Source organism: Pituophis catenifer, unplaced genomic scaffold (genome assembly GCF_029215685.1).
Source record: "Pituophis catenifer annectens isolate HBS135680 unplaced genomic scaffold, rPitCat1.0.hap2 SCAF_1, whole genome shotgun sequence".
In the NCBI taxonomy this organism is placed as follows: domain Eukaryota; kingdom Metazoa; phylum Chordata; class Lepidosauria; order Squamata; family Colubridae; genus Pituophis; species Pituophis catenifer.
The window spans coordinates 351,625,890-351,649,262 of record NW_027256881.1 but is presented as its reverse complement, the minus strand read 5'-3'; the positions used below and the strand labels follow the sequence as shown (position 1 = coordinate 351,649,262).

General features: G+C 40.9%; 1 protein-coding gene across 1 annotated transcript in view; it reads right to left on the bottom strand.

Moving 5' to 3' along the window:
- The window catches only part of LOC139313042 (vomeronasal type-2 receptor 26-like), a gene marked incomplete at its 3' end in the record, with an annotated part of 30,096 nt that extends 6,723 nt beyond the window's left edge, over positions 1-23,373 (bottom strand). Inside the window, exons 1-8 of the mRNA XM_070938378.1 lie at positions 23,267-23,373; positions 21,948-22,239; positions 19,521-19,739; positions 18,970-18,986; positions 3,479-3,540; positions 2,830-3,014; positions 1,979-1,989; positions 1,597-1,842 (exon numbers count right to left, since the gene is read on the bottom strand). Of these exons, the coding sequence (XP_070794479.1) occupies positions 1,597-1,842; positions 1,979-1,989; positions 2,830-3,014; positions 3,479-3,540; positions 18,970-18,986; positions 19,521-19,739; positions 21,948-22,239; positions 23,267-23,373 (1,139 nt within the window). The remainder of the gene's footprint in view (positions 1-1,596; positions 1,843-1,978; positions 1,990-2,829; positions 3,015-3,478; positions 3,541-18,969; positions 18,987-19,520; positions 19,740-21,947; positions 22,240-23,266) is intronic.

Sequence of the window (23,373 nt, the reverse complement as noted above, 5' to 3'; positions counted from 1 at the left end):
GTAGTTACCATTGTCTGGTTGATGGCCCTTCTCGACAGGATGACTCACTTTGACTGGCAAACTTAATCTTCCCTTCTTAGCTATTTTTATTAGTTGTGGTACATCAAAAGACAAGAGAAGAAACCAACAACCTGATACAGAGAATAAATGGAGCCTGGATAGCTCTGCAGACTAAGCACTGTAATTTAACACCAGCTGTCTGCAATTAAAATAAGTTCGAATCTTGCCAGGCTCAAGGTTGACTCAGCGTTCCATCCTTTCTAAGATAGGTAAATTGAGGACCCAGTTTGTGGGGGCAATAAGCTGACTTTGTATAAAATATACAAAAGTAATGCACTGTAAGCCGCCCTGAGTCTCCGGAGAAGGGCGGCATATGAATCAAATTTAAAAAAAAATGGCACTAAAATGATGGCTACTGTTTAATAAAAAATAAAGTAAGAGTCACAAGCTAATTATATTCCCCACCCCAACAAAAAATACTTTTAGTTTTATTTTTGGCTTCTGTCTGTGCTTCTGATCTTTGTCTGTTCCATACTCTATCCAAGAGAGCTCTCTTACCTGTGGGACCTTAAAGATGCTGAAGATGGAGGCCATCTCCATTGAAGTCTTGGCACTGAGACCACCAATGACGGAGAGCAGAGTGTCCTGCAGGTCACATTTGTAACCTGGAACCACTTGGCCTCGTGAGCCGAGCATGGAGAGGCTGTTTAAGGAAATAATCTCCTCCTTCTGGAAATGGCGGTAGATGTGGAAGCCAAGGGTGATGTTGGGGAGCAGAAGAAAATCCTTATTGACCTCAGAGACAGCAAACATCAATGCAAGGAACTGCTGGTAGTTACTGGGTACGAGACTGTAGTAAGAAAAACATTGGAGAACATGACAGGAAAGCTTGTGCTTGGCTGTAGAATTTGCTTCACAGTTTGAGGGGACTTTTGGGGGCAGCAATTCGCAAATTTCATTGGGTTTGGGTTTTTTGAAAGGATTTCCCTTGACTAAACTTGGATGACTTTGTGAGAAAGGAGACAAGCCTTTCCATTATATCATGGACTGTTTTATACTCTCTATCGATTCCTTCCATATTCACTTTGCTTTAGTAGCTGTAATCCTTTCCAACTGCTCCCCTTTCACCATAATTATTTAAGGTCTCCCTTGGAGCAGCTAGTTCAGGTGTGGTAAGGATTGCTGAGCACAGGACTACAGTGGGAGTCACCTCATAGCTTTACAGAAGGCCATTATTCATCAGCAATGCTGATTCCAAAACTGAGAGGGATTTTTGTAACCCCTGAACACTTGAAGAGTGTTGAGCTTTTATTTGAATTTTCTACCAGAAGCTTCTGTTCTGATTAATATTATAATTTGACTTCTTCACTAGGTCAGCATAGCTTCCCTCTTCATTTTATTGTTTATCATCTTCCTAATGAAGAGATTGAGAATTCCAGCCTATTTGAAGAGCTTCCTAATTTACTGAGAGAAGCACAAAATGCGCACTACACCAGGACCGTTCAAAACACTAGAAGAAGTATTTCTGAAAGGAGTCCCAGAATTTTAAGCAAAGAGAACATTTATCTGCATGTTTCTCCTTCAGCTGAAACTTACACAGTTTCTAAAAGAAGATTCACTGTATTAAAATCTAGGGCAGGAGGCTTTAAAGTCATTCGCAAGGGTAAATTCCCACCAATAATGAGATCACCAGGCCTGTAGTTACTTTCCTCTAACTGTCCATAATCCCTGAACACAGATATGTTTTGCAGCCTCTGTGCTGTAGTTGGAGCCAGGAGCCAGAAGAGCATCAGCATCATCAGTAGCATAACTCCTGCCTGGTCATTCTTATCACCTTTGCTCCTAGAACAGAAATCAAGATTTATGCAAGATTTGAAGGTTCCTGTTGAAATCTCACTGGAACTTTAGCAGATCAGACACCACCTGTGCCACCTGGATGGCATCAGGACAAATTTATATCAATAATCCTTCCTCTTACCTGTCTTTGGGCTGTGGCCATAGAGGAAACAAAGGCATTTGAGTCTCTTCAAACCCAGGAGTGAGCTCTTTGCAACACAGCCTAAGGTGACACAATCTGCCCCCCATCTGGTGAACTCAGAGATAATTTTTAAAGCAGGTTTTATCCTGGAAGATCTTTGTGTCTGGAAATCCACAGGGGATAAATGAAGAATGACTGTTCTTCTGATAATTGCAGGGAAAAGCCATTGACCTGTCCCCTTAGCAACAGCTTCTCTTCATGCAGCAGAATGGAAAACATCTTTATGTCTCTTGTAATTCTCAGAGCAGATGGAGTCATGGGGAAATTGTGTTGTTGACCTACATGGAAGTGACCACTGCGCTCAAGATGAATTTTGGCTTATGCCCTAGTTTGGTCAGATAATAGGAGGGCTACTTGCGAATAGTGGCACAAGGCAGAAATGGAATTTGAGGAAGTATCTCAGGATATTAACTGCAATTTTTTTGCAAGATTTGTAAATTTCTGTTGCTGTATCCTAAGGGTAGGAATTGTCATCCGGGCGTCTCTTTTGTTCTTTTGGGGTGCTGCTCCCCAAATTCCCAGGCCTGAAATTCTTTTCCTGAAGATTCATTCACAGGACCAGTTGGGATCATTACTACTGTACCAGCCTCCCTGCTGCCTAGCAACTTCCATGTCTGGGCCTCTGGAGGACATTTCACAGTTGACTGTGGGGTTCCCCAGACTTATGGTCTTGAGAGATGTCCATTTGCCATCCCTGGGGCTGCCCTTAGAAGCATTTCAAAATGGCCACCATCATTCTTAGCTCAACTCAAAACTGACCACTTCCAACCTGATCTGAGGAGGAGCTATACTTGTCGCCTTTGTCCTGGCCAGATCATGGCCTGATGACTTTGAGATTCTTTTATGCTGCCCCTCTCTGCAGGGAGGCTGGATCTCTTTGACCAGTCCACTCTTAGTGACTGATGGGGTTCCAAAGGGAACTGAGGATTATACCCCAGGCTCTGCTGTGTGATCCTTCTGAGGCCTTCGCCACTACCTGGAATAAGAAAGATACTGAGGCCTTGGATAGGATCACTTGCATGCAACCTCTCTTGGTCCATTATTCCCAACATGCCCCATGATTCAATTGAGGGAGCTGAAAAGGGTCAAGAGACATCCAGAGCTCTGCTGAAGGAACATGACAGATGAAGCTGACTGAACATGAGCTGGAGCAGGGGTGTCAAACTCCATTTCACTGAGGGCCAGATCAGGATTGTTGTTGCCCTTAGGGGAGCCGGGAGTGGCATGGCTGTGTGGTTGTGGGTGGATGGGTGGGTGTGGACAGGGTGGGCATGGCGAGCTTGATGTTCCTCATGTTGGGGGGTGGGACCAGGCTGATCCACCGGAGGAGACTCACTGACCATCTCGGGCCACGCGGGGGTTACAGATGGCTTTTGAGCTCCCAGGGCAACAGGACTCCACAGCCCTGCCCTACTTCCCTGAGGGGATGCCTGGGCTCACTTGCCTCCTGCTCCAGGCTGCTGCTGCTGCTGTGCTCACTCTCCTTGCCCAGACTGGGCTTCCTGGATTGGGAAGAGGGGCTGAGGGACAGTGGGGCTCCTGCTGGATGACTCTGCTACTGCTGGTGCCACTGCTTGAAGGCGAGGCAGGGGGTGAGATGGGGGTGGCCTGGACATGGGGTCTCGATGTACGCTGGTGTAGGGCATGTAGGTCAGCTCTGGAGCTGAGCTCAGGCTAGGCAGGGTAGGGAGGGGAGTCCTGGCTGCCTCTTGGGGATGGGTCTCCCTGCCCTTCCCGTATACTGGGGCCATTGTGGGTGGGGAAGTGGGTGGGAGGCTCATCCCACATGTCTGGTGGAGCTGGAGGAAGAAGTTTGGAAAGCACAGGTTGAGCCTCATGATGGCAGCAACAGCAGGTGGAAGCAGATGCATGGGGGAAGGCATGAGATTTGGTCTGCAAGGGGGCCACGCATCTGCCTGCCCTGTTCCAGCTGGGATGGCCGAGGGGAAGCAAAAACAAATGGTGGGACAGAGTGGATGAGTGAGTGGGCAGCCACCTGGTGCATTCAGCAGACCTGATCACATGCCCCCCCCATGGCTCTGCCTCCCCCTTTTGCTTGGAGGGCCGGCCTAGCAGTCCCAGTGCTTGGACCCACCTGCCCAGCATGGGCTGCGACTACTGCCAGACGCGGTTGGACCCTGTGCACTCGTCCCCTCCTGTGTGTGGACTGGGGTGGGAGGGGCCTTCTGTTTGACATACCTGAGCTAGAACTTCTATGAAGGCCCACCTCATGGCACTACAAGCCTCAAAATGTCAATATTTCTCCATTCTTTTTTCACTTCTTATAACACTGAGTGACACCCTATGGTCTTCTTAAAGATGATCTGGAACTTTCTGGATAAGGGTCATGTGTAGGTTTTCCTTCAGCCCTCACAGGATGTTATAAAGGTGGTGGACCGTAACTTTATATGTTTACAATCTATGAAATAAATGAGCCTCACGAAGATTTTTAAACTAAACTGTTTTATTTAGGAAAATAAACAAAGCCTATTCAACAGAATATCCGTTGTCAGTCTCTTCCTTAAGTATCTTGTCAGCTCTTTCTCCAATCGCCCTGTACGATTGGAGTTTGGGCCTTTCTTCCTCAGAAGGGAGAGGCTTTAGGGACTTCAGCTCTGCCTCTGATCCCGAACTGGGTTAGCCTGCTGGCAAGCAGCTCCTTATATACTGACAGTTAGTGACAGTTAGTGACAGTTAGTGACAGTTAGGGAAGGCATAGAAAAAGCCCCGGAGATTCAAAACCAGGAGCTGCACTCTGATTGGCCTATTCAATTATCTAAGCCAAAGGCCATTAATAGGCACAGAAACTGTGAGGGAATTTTTTTTCTCACACTCACAGAGGAGTTCTGGTTGATAAAATTGCTTGGATCTCTTCCCAGTTGGAGGCCAAGCATAGTGTGGATCCTATGGAGAAGGCAGGGGAAAGGACTTTTGCAGTAATTTAGGAACAGTTTCATCCGGCTGATCCCAAGGATGTCGACAGAGTCCATGGGATGTAGTTGTGACCACCTGTGAACTGGATCCATGCCCCCCTGTTAATGACATGGTTGTTAAATGAATCTGGCTTCCCCATTGACCTGGCTTGTTGGGAGGTCAGAAAAGAGGACCCTGGGACACTGCAAACGTCATAAATATGAGCCAGTTGCCAAGGGCCCAAATTTTGACCACATGCCCATGGGAATGCTGCAATGGTCATAAGTGTGAAAAACGGTCATAAGTCACTTTTTTCAGTGCCTTTGTAACTCTGAACGAGGATGGCCTGTATAATGTCACATACGGTTTTTAAATTCCTTCTGCGTTTAATTTTTATATTGATTGTATAGTTTTTGGTTTTTGGTTTATTTAGATCAATAGGCCAATTTTAAATAGCACATTTTCTCCTTTTATTGTAAGATGTTCTGTACTCGGAAAATAAAATAAATAAATGAAATCACCGTTGTTGACCCCCACCTGAAACTTCACCTTCGCTGGAGCTCCAGAGTTTTCTGCAATGCTGCACAAACAGCCAGAGGGAAGCAGAACGAATCACTTTGTCACAGGGCCACATGGTGCAATGACAGAAGCGGCCACCATATTCCAAGGGACCACAACTGAATGAGGCCACTGGTGGCTGCTCCCAAAATCATGCTGGAAGTGCTTGCTTAGCGAATCTGTCCCAACATTGATGAAGAACATCATTTGTTTATGCTTCAGAGACCTGTGAACATGGTCAATGTGTAGTCTGGGACAATTGGCTACATCCACTTCATCCCAGCCCCCTCACCCCAGCTGACCCATGGCATTCACCCCTCCCTAGCTGCTATCGTTGATGCTCCCCTCTTTGCAAACTGGATACCCCAGGCTGTGGCAGGAGTGATCATGATGGCCTTTTGACTCCCTTTGAGCTTCCCCACTTTGGTTCAATTGAAAGGGTGAGCACATGGGCCAGACAGCTTCTGTTCTCACCGTGCAGCAGCCAATTCAGTGCTTCGGTTTGCTGATCAATTCCATGGCCTGAGGTGTGCAGTTTGCAAAGAGGGGCCCACAAGCTTTAGCCTGCTGTCAATGCAGGGCAGGTCTGTGCTCTCTGCATAATTATCTGGGAGGGAAAAAAATTCAATCTCTCCTGGAGTGACAGAGCCTCTAATTTAGGAAGCATCATCTATGGCTCTCCAGTTGGGACCACCGGTTGCATAATGCCTTTGCTGGCCTTGCTGGTGGACAGAATGTCAGGCCTGTCCCAGTTTAGACATTTTGGAAAGAAAAATCCTTGACTCTATCTGTAGAGTTGGGTATACTTTTACTAAAAGTCAAGTGGTTACTGCGTAAGCAAAGCCAGATCTGAAGAGTCCTGAATAAACCATGTGATTTTCCCTACTCCCAGGCCCTCCCCCATATGTCATCTTGTTAGTGTCCAATGAGGTTAAAATTAGTCGTCTTGGTTTCTAAAGTTTGAGGCCTGTTTGGTGGCCCTTTACATTCTGTTCCCATGCCTGTGTCCTTGGATCGTTCAGTCATTGTCTCTGGTTGCCTGTTGTGTTTTCTGTCATTCCCCCCTTCACTAACTCCCCCTTCTCATCCTTTATGGCAGATAAGACATAGAGCTGTCTGCAATCCACCTGGCTCCAATTCCTCTTTGCTGAGAGCGATTCTCATGTGGGAGGAGATGAAAAAAAATGGGGAATGAGCCCTGTTAGGATATGGTTTCAGGCTAACTAGGTTGTCCAGGTAATATGAGTGTACTGTAACTTTATTTTTTTTTTAATAGACTTTATTGAGATTTTTTACAGAACAAAAATAAATGAGAAAAACAAACAAACAAACAAACAAACAAAACAATCATTCAAACAATAACATAGAACACATTAATATAATAAACATTTTCAATTTGTATCGGATATGCAGTGTTTAAACTATTTACATAAATAATACTTGTTGATATTTTGACTCACTTTTTACCAATATTTAACACACCTTTGATCTTTCTTCCATTTTGTCATGCAACCACTTGTACCACCTTTCCCACACCATATAGTATACTGACTTTTCATCATTTAATTCATAAGTTAATTTAGTCATCTCTGCGCACTCGAGTATTTTCTTAATTGTAAGCTCTTCTGGTGGTTGAATTTTCTCTTTCCAAAACTGTGCGTATGCCAATCTAGCGGCTGTGATTATGTGGATCATTAAATGTGTCATTTCCTTTCTATATGGCTTCTTTATTATTCCCAGGAGGAAAATCTCTGGTGTTAGTTCAATATCTTCCCCAATTATTTCGTGTAACCATCTCCTGATCTTACTCCAATATCCTTTCGCTTCCGGGCATGTCCACCACATGTGAAAGATGGTGCCTTGGCCATGGCCGCATTTCCAACAATTGGGATGTATATTAGGATATATCTTCGCTAGTCTGGCCGGGGCTAGGTACCACCTATGAAACATTTTGTAATGATTTTCCTTATATGCCACCGCTCTGGTCAATTTAAGATTTCTATTCCATGCCTCCTCCCATTCCCCGAAATTTATATTGCGCCCTATATTTTTCTCCCATGCAATTATTTGATTCTTTGTAACATCTTCAAACTTCTCATCGCTTAACAGATAATTGTATAATTTTGCCAGAATCTTTTTATTTGTTCCCATCAGAACTTTATCCAATCCATTTGGTCCCGGTTCTAGACCATATTGTTCTTTGTCCCTCTGATATCTGGATTTTACTTGTGAGTAGGTCCACCAATCTAAGGTTATTCCTTGCTCTCGTAAGGTATCATTTGGTTTAAGCCTCCCTCCTTCGTCTAGAATATCTTTATATCTGGCCATTTTCTCCCTCTCCCACCTGTTTGGGTGAGTCAGGGTCTCCATCGTTGAGAGCCAATTTGGGATTTTCTTGTAATGTTTTTGTCTGATCTGGGTCCATGTTTGTATCAAGGAATCTCTAATTTTATGTCTATGGAAATATGTCTTCTTTTTCCTCTCCGTTTCCCAAATGTGGGCGTGCCAGCCTTTTTGCAAGTCATGGCCTTCTAGAGTAAGAATTCTCGCATTTTCCAGGGTGATCCAATCTCTTATCCAAACTAGCTTGGCTGACCTATAATATGTTTCCCAATCCGGGAGTCCAAATCCACCTATATCTCTTTTGCCTCTTAAAATTTTAATGGAAAATCTCGGTTTTTTCCCCTCCCATATAAATTCTCTAATGATTTTGTCTAATTCTAGAAAGAATTTTTTATCTAAATTTATTGGTATATTTTGGAATAGGAATAATATTCTGGGGAGGATGTTCATCTTAACTGTGGCTATCTTGCCCAAAAGTGATAGTCTTATTTTTTTTCCAGTTATCTAGGTCTTGTTTTATTTTTCTAATTAGGGGAATATAGTTATCGTCTTTCAGAGTCGAACATCTTGATGTAATCCAAATTCCTAAGTATTTAATTTTTTTAGCAACCTGTAGTCCTAATACTTCTTCTATCTCGTTTTGCTGACTCTCAGTTATGTTCTTAATCAATACTTTAGTTTTAGTTTTGTTCAATATGAAGCCTGCCACCTCTCCATATTTACTTAATTCCTCCAATACTTTAGGTCCCGACTCTATAGGGTCTTCAAGGATTAGGGCAATGTCATCTGCAAATGCTTGTGTCTTATAAGTCTCCTTCCTAATCTTCATTCCTTTTATTTCATCGTTAGCTCTAATTTTCCGTAGAAGGACTTCTAGGGCCAGAATGAACAATAGAGGGGATAGGGGACAGCCTTGCCTTACTCCCTTACTAATTTGGAATGTTTTAGTCCTATCCCCATTCACCAGGATACTCGCCTTTTGGTTGTTATAGATGGATTTGATCATCATTTCAAAATTTGTTCCGAATTTCATAATCTCAATTTGTTTAATCATGAATTTCCAATTTAGGTTGTCGAATGCCTTTTGAGCATCGACAAAAATCAGAGCCATCTGTTTTCCGGGGTGTTCCTCATAGTACTCTAGCGTATCTAGCACAATTCTCATGTTATCCCTAATTTGTCTCCCCGGTAAAAATCCGTTCTGGTCTTTATATATCCAATTATTTAAAATCTTTTTCATTCTTTCCGCAATTATGCCCATGAATAGTTTGTAGTCCGTATTTAGAAGCGAAATTGGTCTGTAATTTTGAATTTGTTTTAGGTCGGCACCTTCTTTCGGCACGAGTGTGACATGCGCCTCTTTCCATGACTCTGGAATTTTATGGTCCAACAGTGCGTCATTAAAAATTTCTACTAATTTCGGTTGGAGTATTTCTTCTAATTTTTTATATATTTCCCCTGGAAATCCGTCAGGTCCTGGGGCTTTATTGTTTTTCAATTTGGAGAGGGCTATTTTTAATTCTTCAATTGTAATCTTTCTATTAAGCATTTCTTTCTCTTCATCAGTTATTTGTGGGAGTTCTGCTTTTATCAAATACTTTTCTATTTTGTCATCTGATGTCTCCCCTTCTTTATATAGAGATTCGTAATATTCTCTCACCCTATCTCGTTTTTCTTCCTCGTTAGTCAATAATTTGCCCTTAGAGTCCTCTAAGGTATGGATTATTCCCCTTTCATTTTCCTTTTTTAATTTATAGGCCAGCCACCTCCCCGATTTGTTAGTGTTCTCAAAAAGATATTGTTTCGTTCTTTTCATTCTTTGTGCTAATTCTTCTTGCTCCATGATATTTACTTTATGCTTCCACATCATCCAATTTTCTTTGGCTGCTTCATCTTCTGGATCATCTTGGAGTTTTCTTTCTGCTTCTCCTATATGATTTAAATAGTCTTCCAGAGTCTTCCTTTCTTGTTTATTTTTATGAGCGGTGTATGAAATCACAACTCCTCTCAGGTAGGCCTTCATTGTATCCCAAACTATTGCACGGGATGTGCCTTTATTTTCATTTTCCTTGAAAAAGAAATTTATTTCTTCTTTGAATTTTTGTATACAGTCCTTGTCGCCCAGTAATTTAGCATTGAACCTCCACCTCCGTTGGTATTTTCTCTGAACAGACTTCCATCTAATCTCCAATGGATTATGGTCTGCCCAATCATTTGGGTTAATTACAGCTGTTCCAATTTCTAACCCCAAACTCCTACTGACCCATGCCATGTCAATTCTAGACCACGACTTTTGTGGGTTTGAAAAGAAGGTATATTGTCTGTCATTTGGGTGCAAGGTACGCCAGATGTCAATTAGATCCAATTCATCAACTAACTCAAAAAAGGCTCTCGGTAAATTTGTCCTTTTATTTTTTTTTACTTTATTGCTCTTGTGGTCCTTCTCCGGATCCACAATGCCATTAAAATCCCCTATCATACAGATTTCATTATATGCCATTTTCACTAATTGTTCGTGAAGTTTCTTAAAAAATTCTCCCTGTTTTTTATTCGGGGCATAAATGCCCACTAATAATACCTTGGAATTCCCTCTCTTAATTTCAACCATAAGGATTCTACCCTTTGTATCTTTAAATTTCAGTTCTGCTTCAATTCCTTTTTTTACGTAAATAGCCACCCCCCTCTTCTTTTTCTCTGCCAGCGAATCAAATGTTTGACCAAATTTTTTATATTCTAGACATTTACTTTCTTCTTTTTTTATGTGTACCTCTTGTAAACACATTATATCAACATTTTGTTTACCTAGTTTTGTTAATATTCTTTTCCTCTTTTTGTATTCATTTAGTCCATTAACATTTACAGATATTAGCTTCAAGTCATTCATCTCTATACCCCTATCTGATTATTGGTTCTTGTTTGTTTCTTACGGCCCTTACTGGTCTTGCTTTCTTCTCTTTGGCTTCTTCTTCTTCTTCTTCTTCTGTCTTCTCCTCTACAGTTGCTTCGTTTGTGTTCTGTTGGTGTAGGGCTTCCTCCTCCACTACTGCTGTTTCTAGTTCTTCCTTGCTCCCCTGCTCTTCTTCCACACCTTTTAACTGGTCAAGGAAGTCTTGTGCTGTACTTAGGCTTTCTATTTTTATTTTTCTTCCTTGCCAGGTTATTAGCATCCCTTCTGGGAGAAGCCACCTAAATAGTATCTTTCTTTTATTCAACTGTATGGCCAAAAATCTATATCCCTTCCTCATCTCCCGGACTCTTCTTGGTATCTGTTTTAAAATTATTATTTCTTTTCCTCGGTATGTAATCTGTTCATCCCTTGCCATGTTGTAAAGAATATCTCTAACTTTTTTCCGTGCGAAGCGGATATGTACTTCTCTAGGAAGCTTGTTCCTTCTTGCATAGTTAGTCTGGACTCTATATACGTCGTCCAGCTCCCTGATTATCGCCTGTTTGTCTTGGTGAAGTGCCTCGGCTATCAGCTCCGCCATCTTTTCACCTAGGTCTTCCTCTTTGTCCTCGACAACATTCTGAAATCGTAAATAGAAGGAGGCCCGGTCCATCTCCAATTGAATTATTGTGTCTTCAATCTCTTTATTTTGGCTCGTTAATGTTTGGTCCACAATATCTAATTTCTTTTCAGTTTGGTCAATTCTTGTTTCGGCTTTTTGAATTCGCACTTCATTATTAACTATTGATGTTTGGATATCATTCATTTTCTGGTCCAATGCATGTATGTCTGATTTTAATTCAACATGGTTATTTAACAGTTTTTCCTGCATTGCCATCATCGTTTCTTGAATCAAAGTTAATGATGCTTGCAGGGTTTGCATTGCCAGGCTTTCTGTTGATTTTTGTGTCGCCGGAGAGGTTGTCGCTATAGTGGGATTAGAGGGGGTCTTTTTTCCTGTTTTCCCCACTGTGGATGCCATGCTTGTCATTTCTTTCAAAATTTTCTTTTGCTCTCTAATTATCCTATCAATATTACACCAAATTTTCATTCGCCAGTTAGCGCCTCTATTATCTTTTTTTATTATTATTATTATTTTATATAAATGTATATTTGTATATATATATTACTGTATCTACTTTTTCCTTCTAAATTTGTAGACAAGTATAGCTAGTTTTCCGGTGGGCAATCAATATCAATATCTATACTGTAATTCTAAACTCCTCCTCACAGTGTATTATTTAAATGTATTAAATATTAAATTGGCTTAATAAATATGTAATAAATATGTTAAATAGTTCAATACTATATAAATCAAAATATCAGTTAATCAACAGTTTACAATCAATATATCGAATGTAGCAATATAACAATTAATTTGGCTAAATATTGTACTTTTTTAGATACTTAAATACTTAAAATACTATAAATACTATAAATACTATAAATAGAAACTTTTAAATATTTTAAATGCAATTATGATTTTAGATACTATAAAAATACTGATAGATACTATAAATGCTAAGCAGCTAATTAAGTTTATAGAAAGATTTTAAAATATCAAAGCTTGAGAGTGTATAATTTTATCTAGTCCAAGAAGAAATCAATTTGTCAAGATATGTTCAATTTTAACAGTCAGGATACTGAAGACAGAATATCTGGGAGTTCAAGTGCTATTATTAATTAATTTATATATATATATATATATATATATATATATATATATATAATTTTTCCTCCTTCTTGGGATATACTCAATTCTTTTTTTTGCTCAGTCTCTGGTCTTCTGTAAGCTCAGGACGTTCCTCCTAGTTCCTCCTAGTTCAGCACTCTATGGTATTTCTTGCTGCCAAACTGTCCACCGCTAGGCAGATTGTTCCTCCGTCCTGTCACACTAATGGCTGAGCTTCCTGTTCATTGCAAAAAAGAAAGCCAGACTCGATCCACCCAATTTCAACCTCCGCTGGGTCTGCTTGTATTCACAATAAAAAAGGAAAGAGGAAATAAATGCTGGTCTTAGATTTTCTCACCGATCCTCTCTTGGCACGCACACTGTCAATACAAATTTCCTTTCTTATTTCGATGCCGGCTCGTCGGGCTCTCTCTCTGCCAGGATACTCAGGAAACTTTCAATTGCCGCCTCTCTCGTTTGTGAGACACTCCTGCCTGACTTCACCGGCCCCTTTCTTGATGTCTTCTCTCCTCGATGCAGGGAAGGTGTGTGTCAATCCTCACTGCAGCATCCGATCTCTCTTGCTTCCATCTGGCTGCTGGTTACCACGGCTTCGCGTCGGCCATTAATTTGGCCGACTCACGCGTGCTGGATTTGACAGAGCCGCCCGGTCTTGCGATCAGCGTTTTGCACCCGCTTTCACGCTTGCCCGGCTCGCTCTCTCGTCCGTGGGGCTCTCCGGGCTCCACGCCCCTCAGGGATCCCCAAAACACGGTGACTGATGGTGTTGAGGAGCAGCGGTCACTCTCTCAACGCCATATCGCCGCGGATCACCAACCGGAAGTCGAGTGTACTGTAACTTTAATCTGTAACTGTATTATGTGACTTTAAAGGTTTTCTTGCTGATTCATTGTAATGCTGAGTTATGCTGTAATTAGGTAATGACTGGTTGTGAGAGTATTTAAGCAAGGTTTTGTAACGTGTTCAGTTTGATGATGAAGCTGATGTGATATGCTACCAGAGTATGATATTCTACCATTGAGAGGAGTTGCTATCTGCTAATCATTGTTTGATGGATCTGCTACCGTCGTGGTTTGTGAACCAGAGTGAGTTTGTTATTCTAACCAACTAATGTCTGTTTGGTAAGAAGATATCTGTAACTTCTGGACTGATTTAACTGGCAAAGACTTGGAATTTGTTTAAAGACTATGAGACTGTTTTTCTCTATAAAGTAAGCTTTTGATAAACCAGTTTGTATAACTCTTATTCATTGCTCTCAGCAACGTTTCCTTGTGCATTTACTCTGCTGGTTGGTAACACAACACCAATATCCTTAACAGGCGCCAATTCAAGGAGTCAACAGAGGAGGAGGAGGTTGGTGGAGTGGGAAGGACCTTCTGGGAATGGGTTTGGTTTGGGAACAGTTGAGACATGCAGGGCTAATTGTCCCGCATTGCAAATCTGCTGCAGGCAATTTGTATTGCAGTGAATCACCCAGGATGAAGCAGTGGGGGAGGATGGCTGGGAAGGAGTGCATGTGGCGAATCAGCTGGGGGGGGGGTACTGTGGAGGGACTGATGGGGAGGGGTGTCCATGATGGGTTAGCTGAAATGGGGAGGCTGGGGTGAGGTGGCCGGGGCAAGACGACTGCAGCCAATTGTCCCATTTCCATCAATACAATGTGTTCCAAAGTTACTATTTCATCATTGTTGCTAAGCAAGCACTATCTGTCATGTTTATGTAGCTATTACAACTGCTTAAGCCTTCAGGCTTCAAATGCAGGCCCAAATCAAGTCTCACAGCAGTATTGTTTGTTAAGAGTATGCCCAGGATAAATTCTCCCCAGAGAATAGTGGGAGGAACCCTGGAAGACCAAAGATTGAACCCATATTATACATTTGAGAAAGAAGGAGAAGATGATTTGTGCATAAGAAATAGATGGTGTAATTATACATATTCATAATTAACAAACTATCAATTATGTTGCCGCTCTTCTATTCTTATTATCTTCAACAGAAAAATATTGTCTTAATAAAAAAGTATGTCAGTTACGTTGCCATAGAAATTTTGATAAAGCTTATGGGAAAATCAGAGAATTTGAGTTTGCTATTTTATGGGCCAATTTGCACACATTCTTCCATTGTTTCTATTTCCCACATGAGAGGCCATCTGATGGAAATGGAGATGTTATCCTCAACATATCAATTGTTGATATGTTGGATATGAACCCAGGATTAAATGACTACATGTCACAGGACTCTGTGATTTCTAGGTGCCTCCTGACTTTGATGACTGTCATATCTTAGCACACCTTGAATGACGTTACTGGGAACTTGTCCTCATTAAAGAAATTTGATTGTGATGTTGGGCATGGATAGAATGATTCCTGTGGAGACCTTCTGTGCACACAAATCTCATGGAACAGCATAGTTTACCATGGCAGTCCATGAGATGAAATGTCAGAAGAGATGACTAACATACTCCATACAATTATGACATTCTTTGCTCATTCCTTTGAGGGAAATTCTGCCCAACATTGATGAGGCAGTACTGCAGATCTGGATGTGAGGAAGATTTAAATTCTGCTATTTCAAAAACAATTGAGTAGTGGTAGGGAAGTTCTATAAAGCCTCAAACATCTAAGGAAACAGCCATATATGTTTAGAAACACTGATATTGAACCCAATCTTTTAAAACACTACCTTAAAAATAGACTACATAAACTAAGGAACAAAATAAGAAAATTTCCTCCTTGAAATAATAAACACAATTTTTTCCAGTTTAACATTTTTTATTAGGTTATAAGGTAAAATACAAAAAGTAAATAGGAAGACACAGTGTGTGTGAGGGGAAAACAAGGAGAGAAAAGTGAGGAGAAATTGGAGAAAAGAAATGAAGAAAAAATGACTTCCTGTAGCCATTCAACCATAGTGGGAATCTAAGGGTCCTTCCATTTTTGTGTGTATAATAATCTTGGTGCTGTCAACATATATAAGATCCAAGTTCCAAGTTTTTTCTCAAAGTCCTCTTCCATAAACCCAAAAGAAAAGTTTCTGGTTTCATTTTTATTTTCATTTTAAGAATATTCTGTATTATATTATGAATCTTACTCCAAAATTTCTTCGCTTTATCACATGTCCACCATAAATGGTAAAAAGTTCCTTCTTTGCTTTTCCACTTCCAACATTCATTTGAAATACCTTTATACATTCTGGATAATTTATCCGGTGTTAAATGCCAGTAATACATCATCTTATAAAATTTTTTTTTGAATTATAGTTCATTTTAAACCTTTCATCCATATATTTTCCCATTGTTTAGGCATCACATTGTATCCAAAATTCCTTGCCCATTGAATCATACAATGTTTTACATGTTCACTTTCCAAATTTAATTTCAATAACATTTTCTAAATCTTAGCAATAATATGCTTATCACTACCACATAGTAAGATTTCCAATTTATTCTTAGCAAAATCAAACCCACAACTCTTTTTATTTGATTTAAGCCATTCTTTCACTTCTTGATATGTAAACCAATGGCAAACATAACCTTCTAATTCAAATATTTCCCTCAACTTTAAGGTAGGTTCACCAGAGTTGAAGGATACTATTTTACCATACGTCCAGCAATCTGCCTCCGCCACCATTTATTTTCTTAAAAAAGCTTCTTGTGTGGACACCCAAAGAGGCAACTTCGTATAGAACCTTGTTTTATATTTATTCCAAACTCTTAGAATAGCATGTCTAGCAAAGTGATTAATAAAATCAACATGAACTTTAACTTTTTTATACCATAAGTAATGGTGCCATCCAAAACTTAATTCGTGCCCCCCTAATTCAAGTAGCCTCTTATTCTGTAGGTTCACCCACTCTTTTAACCAGGCCAGACAACATGCCTCAAAATACAATTTCAGGTCTGGTAAACCCAAACCCCCGTTTTCCTTAGCATCTTGCAGTAGTTTGTATCAAATTCTTGGTTTTTTCCTTTGCCATATAAACTTAGAAATATCCAAAATAATAAACACATCTTTAACAAGAAGTTTTCCTTCCATACAGGGCACTGGACCTCACTAAGGACACTTTGAAAACATGAAAAACAAAAGACTGACCAGAGGAATATTGTAAGCAGTTGCAGAACTTGATAAGGAATTCTTTTATGGACAAATTCCTCCTTCACATCATCATTTATTAGAAATCTTATCACATTCTAAACATGCCACAAAGAAAAATATAAATGAGGCAACTCTTTGCATTGGTTAGAAATTCTTGTTCCTTACTATATTTTCTCTACAATTCAGATCTGGCCTCAGCAGAATAATGTAGCATTTGGGGAAAAAAATACAAGCTAAGAGAGCAGCTCCAGAGGCCAAAATGGAGAAGATCTCCACAGCCACCATGGACTTCCCTTTGGTGCTCAGGTAGGTAGGGAGGAAGGAGATCCAAACACTACAAAAGACCAGCATGCTAAAAGTAATGAACTTGGCTTCATTAAAACTATCAGGCAATTTCCTAGCCAGAAAGGCCACTGTGAAACTGATGACGGCCAAAATTCCTAGGTAAGAGAGGACAATGTAAAACATTACAGTTGAGCCTTGCTTACATTCCAAGATGATCTCTCCAAACAAGGAGTGGAAGTCCAAGTTAAGAAATGGGGGAGAAGTTCCCAGCCAGGTGGCACAAAGGACTGCTTGGATCAGGGGACCGGCTATGACAATGGAGTTAGTTAGTGGTTTTCCTAAGAGTTTCCTTGTCTTGTTCCCTGGCTTGGTGGCCATGAAGGCCAAAACCACCATGACAGTTTTTGCCAAAACAGAGGAAACAGCAAGGGAAAAGAGAATGGCAAAGACAGATTGTTGGAAGAGACAGGTGATCTTCCCTGGTTGACCAATGAAGAGGAAGGAGCAGAGGAAGCAGAGCAGGAGGGAGACCAGAAGGATGTAGGTGAGATCTCGGTTATTGGCCTTGACGATTGGAGTGTCATGATGTTTATGGAAAATCACCAGGATTGCAGATGTGCTCACAGAGAGGAAAAGAGCAAGAAAAACTAAAGTGTATCCCAGGGTGTCTTGATAGGCAAGGAAGTGGATTTTCTTGGCAATGCATTGGTCCTTGTCCTTGTTGGGATATTGGTCTTCTGGGCAGAGTTCACAGTGAGCTGCATCTGAAATCAAGAGTCTTTGTGAGCATTTCAGGGGCATCTACCATGCCCATTATCCCTACTTTATTGTGATTTGTATTGAAGCTGTCATTTTGTAAGCCGCCTTGAGTCCCTAGGGAGAAAGGCGGCATATAAATCGCAATAAATAAATAAATAAAATAAATAAATACTTTAGAGAACATATGAGTGTTGCCTTTCTGCTGTTGGCGTGTTGTGAGAACCCATGTGTAATTTATAGGACATCAAAAAGAGCAAATCATTCTTCATTTACGATGATCCTGGGGATAGATTAGCAAGAGATGAGGATTTATCCAATTCCAGTTATCCATTCACTCTGCACTTCCATGAGTAACGTGGCTTTCAGTTTAAGATTGCTGCCTTTTTTTTCTCCAATTTTATAATGGAACCCATAGAAGACAGACAGATTTGTTATCCAGAAATGCTGCTGTTTTGTATATTATCCCTGTTTCAGTGGTGAAATTCAAATTTTTTTACTACTGGTTCTTTGGGTGTTGCTTGGTAGGTGTGGTGTTGCTTGGTGGGTATACCAGGGGAAGGATACTGCAAAATCCCCATTCCCACCCCACTCTGGGACCAGCTAGAGCTGGTATTTGCCAGTTCTCTGAACTAATCAAAATTTCCACTACCAGTTCTCCAGAACCTGTCAGAACCTGCTGGATTTCACCACTGTCCTGTCTTAACCTCTCTACTTCGTATCTCAGATCTGTCCATTTAGATGTTTTTTGCTCCCTCCTGCTCTATCAAAGAGACATAAATAAATGAATGTCCTCTTTCCCTGGCAGGTCTATTTCCTCAGAGGTTGATAGTGCTGACAGAAGGAGCTTATTCTGAATAATAAAAATTAAAGCTTGGACCTCACACCCCACTTCCTCAGGTAAGTTTGGAAGGCAGTTTTTGCAATTGGATGTTAGAGTAGCAATGGAAATCCCAGTTGGGATTCATAAATTCAGCCCTAAAGATATCCTGCATGGAACTGCTGAGGATTGGGAAAGGTGGTCTCTGTGGCCGGGGCTGTTTATATCTGGAAACTAATTTCAGCAAAGGTTTTCCTGGAAGATATGATTTCATGACAATCTCATAAAAATAACAATAACAAAAAAATGACTTAATGACCATACTTCAAATTTAAATCATCCAGGATCAAAGAAGACATTCATTATGTCTTCTTTGATCCTGGATGATTTAAATTTGAAGTATGGTCTACCTGTCTGATTAGAAATGGTTCCTTTTGGACAAGGGTCACACTGGTAGCAGCAAACCTGCTTGCCCTCTGGAACTCTTCTCCTCTCTCCTGCATGGCACCTCTTCATGCCACACCTGGCAAAGGGCACCTTCTGAAAGAGAAAAGAGAAATACTTGAGATGATCTAAGCAATGAACCTGCTGCATTCATGCTTTTCCCCACTCCTTCTTCTATGTTCAGATTTTCTTCTAAAGAGATACATTGCTACCATCTATCAGAAATGTGGAACAGCTCCTGGGGGGTTCAGACCACTGGAATTCCTGAGACATCAACAGATGGTGGAGTTAACTGGGGTTTCAAGCTGCAGAGGAAGGATTGTGACTGAACCACAGCATTTCTAAAATAAAGAACCATGAGGATACAACTGAGTGACAGTGGTCAGTGGAAATCACTGTTACTAGCTGTAATTGCATCCTGCGTTTCAAGCAGATGTTGTTCCCAAGCCTAACTCTTTGTGGAATGACACAAATCAGACCACAAATGTGTTACATACAAAGCAGATTTCTCACCAAATAACTGCCATAATTTCTGACTCAATTGATTATTTTTCAACTTAGAAAGATGTTCTGCACCTCAGGAAGAGAATGAATCTTTCTGTGAATTTAGAATATTTCCTTGCAACTCACCTTTGTGGCCCAGATGATTCCATCAGAGTAAACGGTGAAATCCCGGCCTGGAGGAGCCTCAGGATTTACTTGACCAACCTTCCTGTGGACAAAAGATCGATTGGGGAAGAGAACCCAGTTGAGAAGATCATAACAATCAGATCCCAGTCCATCTTCTGAAAAGGAGACTTCCTCTCCAGCACTGTTGTTGAACTGCACATTACTCACATAGGCAAGAATCTGAAATAAAAGAGACATTCAGAAATTCGAGTATTTGGGCTAAAGCTACAAATGAGACATCATGGCTTCTATCATCACATAAAGGGCATCTTGAGAAGATGGGTTTATATTTGAGAAGCTAGTTCTGTCTCTTGCTGGAAATCTGAGGAATCAGGTGTATTTAACTCTGAAACTAAAAGTTTTCTCTTCATCACTGGGCATGGTTTCCAACTCCAATTTGAGCAAAACACAAGAATTTTAGTTCCACAATCTAAATTTAATAGTAGGCTTTTCCTCTTGTGATACTTGGCTATGTGCACTTTCAAATAGTTACTTTTTTCCACGGTCTTTTTAATTGATAAATGAATGTTTGGAGTGAATAAATTATTTCTATCAGAACCATGGAAAATTCCACTGATATTCTCTGGCTCATTCTCAAAGGCAGCAGAATGCAGGAACCAGGTTTGATCTACTAGGCTATGTGGAAGGGAACATCTGAACTGGTTGGTCTCTTCACTATTCAGAGAGGTCCAACATTTCAGCCTTTGATGCAGAAAATTCTGATGAATTTCAGTCCAGGAACCCCTTAGGACCACTTTGAATCTTGCTCTGTGCTGTGGTTGTCATAGAAAGAGAATCATAGTATTGGAAGGGACAATGGAAGTCGTCTAGTCCAACCCCCTGCTCAAGCAACAGACCCTCTACAGTTTTAGACAAGTGGCTATCCTGTCTCTTCTTCAATGACTCCAGCAATGGGGCACCCATGACCTCTAAAGGTAAACTGTTCCTTAAGAAATTTCTCCTTAGTTCTAGGTTGCTTCTCTCCTTGGTTAGTTTCCATCCATACTTAATCAGAAGCTGTTTTCACACAAAAAGTTGTGTAGCACAACAAATGGTAAACTAAAAAGAGGGGCAGGGTCTCAGATGAATTGGTATGGGAGAATGCAGACATTTAATCAGTAACTGAAGAAATTCATATGGGAAGCTTCCAATTTAAGTGTCTGTGGACTGAGTCAAAAACCAAAGAAATTACCTGCCATGACTGGACATCTGAGATCCTCTTTCCAAGCCTCATCATGGTTGGTCGAACTCTGGATCCATACATTGCATGTAAAGCATGTGCCAGAGCATAAACAGCATTGTAGATATTGTAACTTTCTCCTGTCATTCTTTTTTCAATAGTGTAATTGGGCACATTCTGCAGATTCTCCTTTCCTGTACATTGTTTTTTCCCCTTTGGAGGGATCTTTCCTGATTTATGGATCTTGCAGCGAAAGACCGCTTCCCACCACGGAGGGAGAAAGACATCTCCTTTGGGGTTCAAGGGATCTAATGACAGGAGGAAGTGGCTGAATTCAGAGACATCTCCGGAGTGGTCCCTAAAATGCAAGACTCCATGGAAAACCTTTAAATATCGCAATATGTATTTAGATTCCTCCACACCAAGTTTCCAATGGGAAGTGAAGATACAAACTTTTCTAAATGATACTTTTATGATTTTTTCAAAAAAATTTACTGCCCCTATTAAACTGCTAGTAACAGCTAAGTCAGCAAATAGAATAAACACTTCTGTTTTAGACCAGGTGTGGAAATTGAGAATAAACTTGTCCTGAGCGATTAGAATACTATCCAATTCCAGCATTAGAGTGAAGGCCAGGCAGATCTCCTTCTCCTGGAGCATTGGCATCAGAGTTGAGATGAAACGTTCTCCCCTGTCATCTTGAGGGGCCAGTAGTCCAACCCAGTTCCACTGGAAATACAGGAGCAGCTGGACTAAACCCACATACTGAGGAGATTCCTTGGGATTAATCCGGAAGAAGGAAGGATAAACTCTTCTCTCTCCCTGAGAGAACTCAAAGCCAACACCGAGCTGGAGAAAAAGAGATTCTGTTTTCAAAGACAAAGTAAAAGTTTTATGTTGACTTTAGTAGTAACCATTGTGTGGTTGGTGGCCCTCCAGTCAGACTGAATCACTTTGACTGGCAAATTTTATCTTCTTCCCTTCTCAGCCATTTTTATTGGTTGTAAGAAGACAAGAGAAGAAACCATACAGAAGAAATTTATACAGAGAATAGATGGCACTAAAACGATGGTTACCCTTTAATAAAGAATAATCTAAGAGTCAAAAGCTCCCATCCCACAAAAAACTACTTTTAGTTACATGTTTGGCTTCTGTGTGTGATTTTGTTCTTTATCTATTCCATAATGCATCCAAGGAAGTTCTCTTACCTGTGGGATCTTAAAAATGCTGAAGATAGAGGCCATCAGCCTTGAGGACTTGGTACTGAGACCACCAATAACAGAGAGCAGAGTGTCCTGCAGGTGATATTTGTAACCTGGGACCACTTGGCCTCGTGAGGAGAGCATGGAGAGGCTGTTTAAGGAAATAATCTTCTCGCTCTGGAAATGTGCATAGATGTGGAAGCCAAGGGTGATGTTGGGCAGCAGAAGAAAATCCTTATTGACCTCGGAGACAGCAAACATCAATGCAAGGAACTGCTGGTAGTTACTGATGGCGAATCTGTAGTGAGAAAAATGTTACAGTTTTTTTTTCAAAGGATTTCCTTTGGCTGAACTTGGATGACTGTGAGAAAGGACAGAAGCCTTTCCATTGATATCATGGACTCTTTTACACTCTCTATCATTCCTGCCATATTCACTTTGCTGCAGTGGCTGTAATCCTTTCCAACTGCTCCCCTTTCACCGTAATTATTTAAGGTCCCTCTTGGAGCAGCTTCTTCAGGTGTGGTCAGGATTGCTGAGCACAGGACTACAGTGGGAGTCACCTCATAGATTTACTGAAGGCCATTACACATGAACAATGCTGATTCCAACGCTGAGAGGGATTTTTGTAACTTCTGAATACTTGAAGAGTGTTGAGCTTTTATTTGAATTTTCTACCAGAAGTTACCGGTCAGATTAATATCATAATTTGACTTTTTCACTAGGCCAGCACAGCTTCCCTCCTCAATTTTGTTGTTTGTCATCTTCCTGATGAGGAGATTGAGAATTCCAGCCTATTTGAAGAGCTTGCTAATTTATTGAGAAAAGCACAAAATGTGCACTACACCAGGACAGTAGAATACACTGAAAAAAGTCCCCGAGTTTAAAGCAAAGAAAACAATTATCTGCATGTTTCTCCTTCAGCTGAAACTTACACATTATCAAAAATAAGCTTCACTGTATTAAAGTCTGGGACAGGAGACTTTAACGTTGTTCCCAAGGGCAAATGCCCACCAAGAATGAGATCACCAGGCCTATAGTAGCTTTCATTTAACTGGATATAACACCTGAGCACACAAATGGTTTGCAGCCTCTTTGCTGTAGTCGGAGCCAGGAGCCAGAAGAGCATCAGCATCATCAGAAGGAGCATGACTCCTGCCCGGTCATAATTATCACCTTCCCTCCTAGAACAGAAATCAAGGTTTAGGCAGAAACTGATTTGAAAGTTGCTTCTGAAATCTCACTGGAACTTTAGCAGATCAGACACCACCTGTGCCTCCTGGATGGCACCAGGACAAATTTATATCAATAATCCTTCCTCTTACCTGTCTTTGGGCTGTGACCATAGAGAGAACAAAGACATGTGAGTCTCTTCAAACCCAGGAGTGAGCTCTTTGCAAGACAGGCTAAGGTGACACGTCCAGCCCTCCAT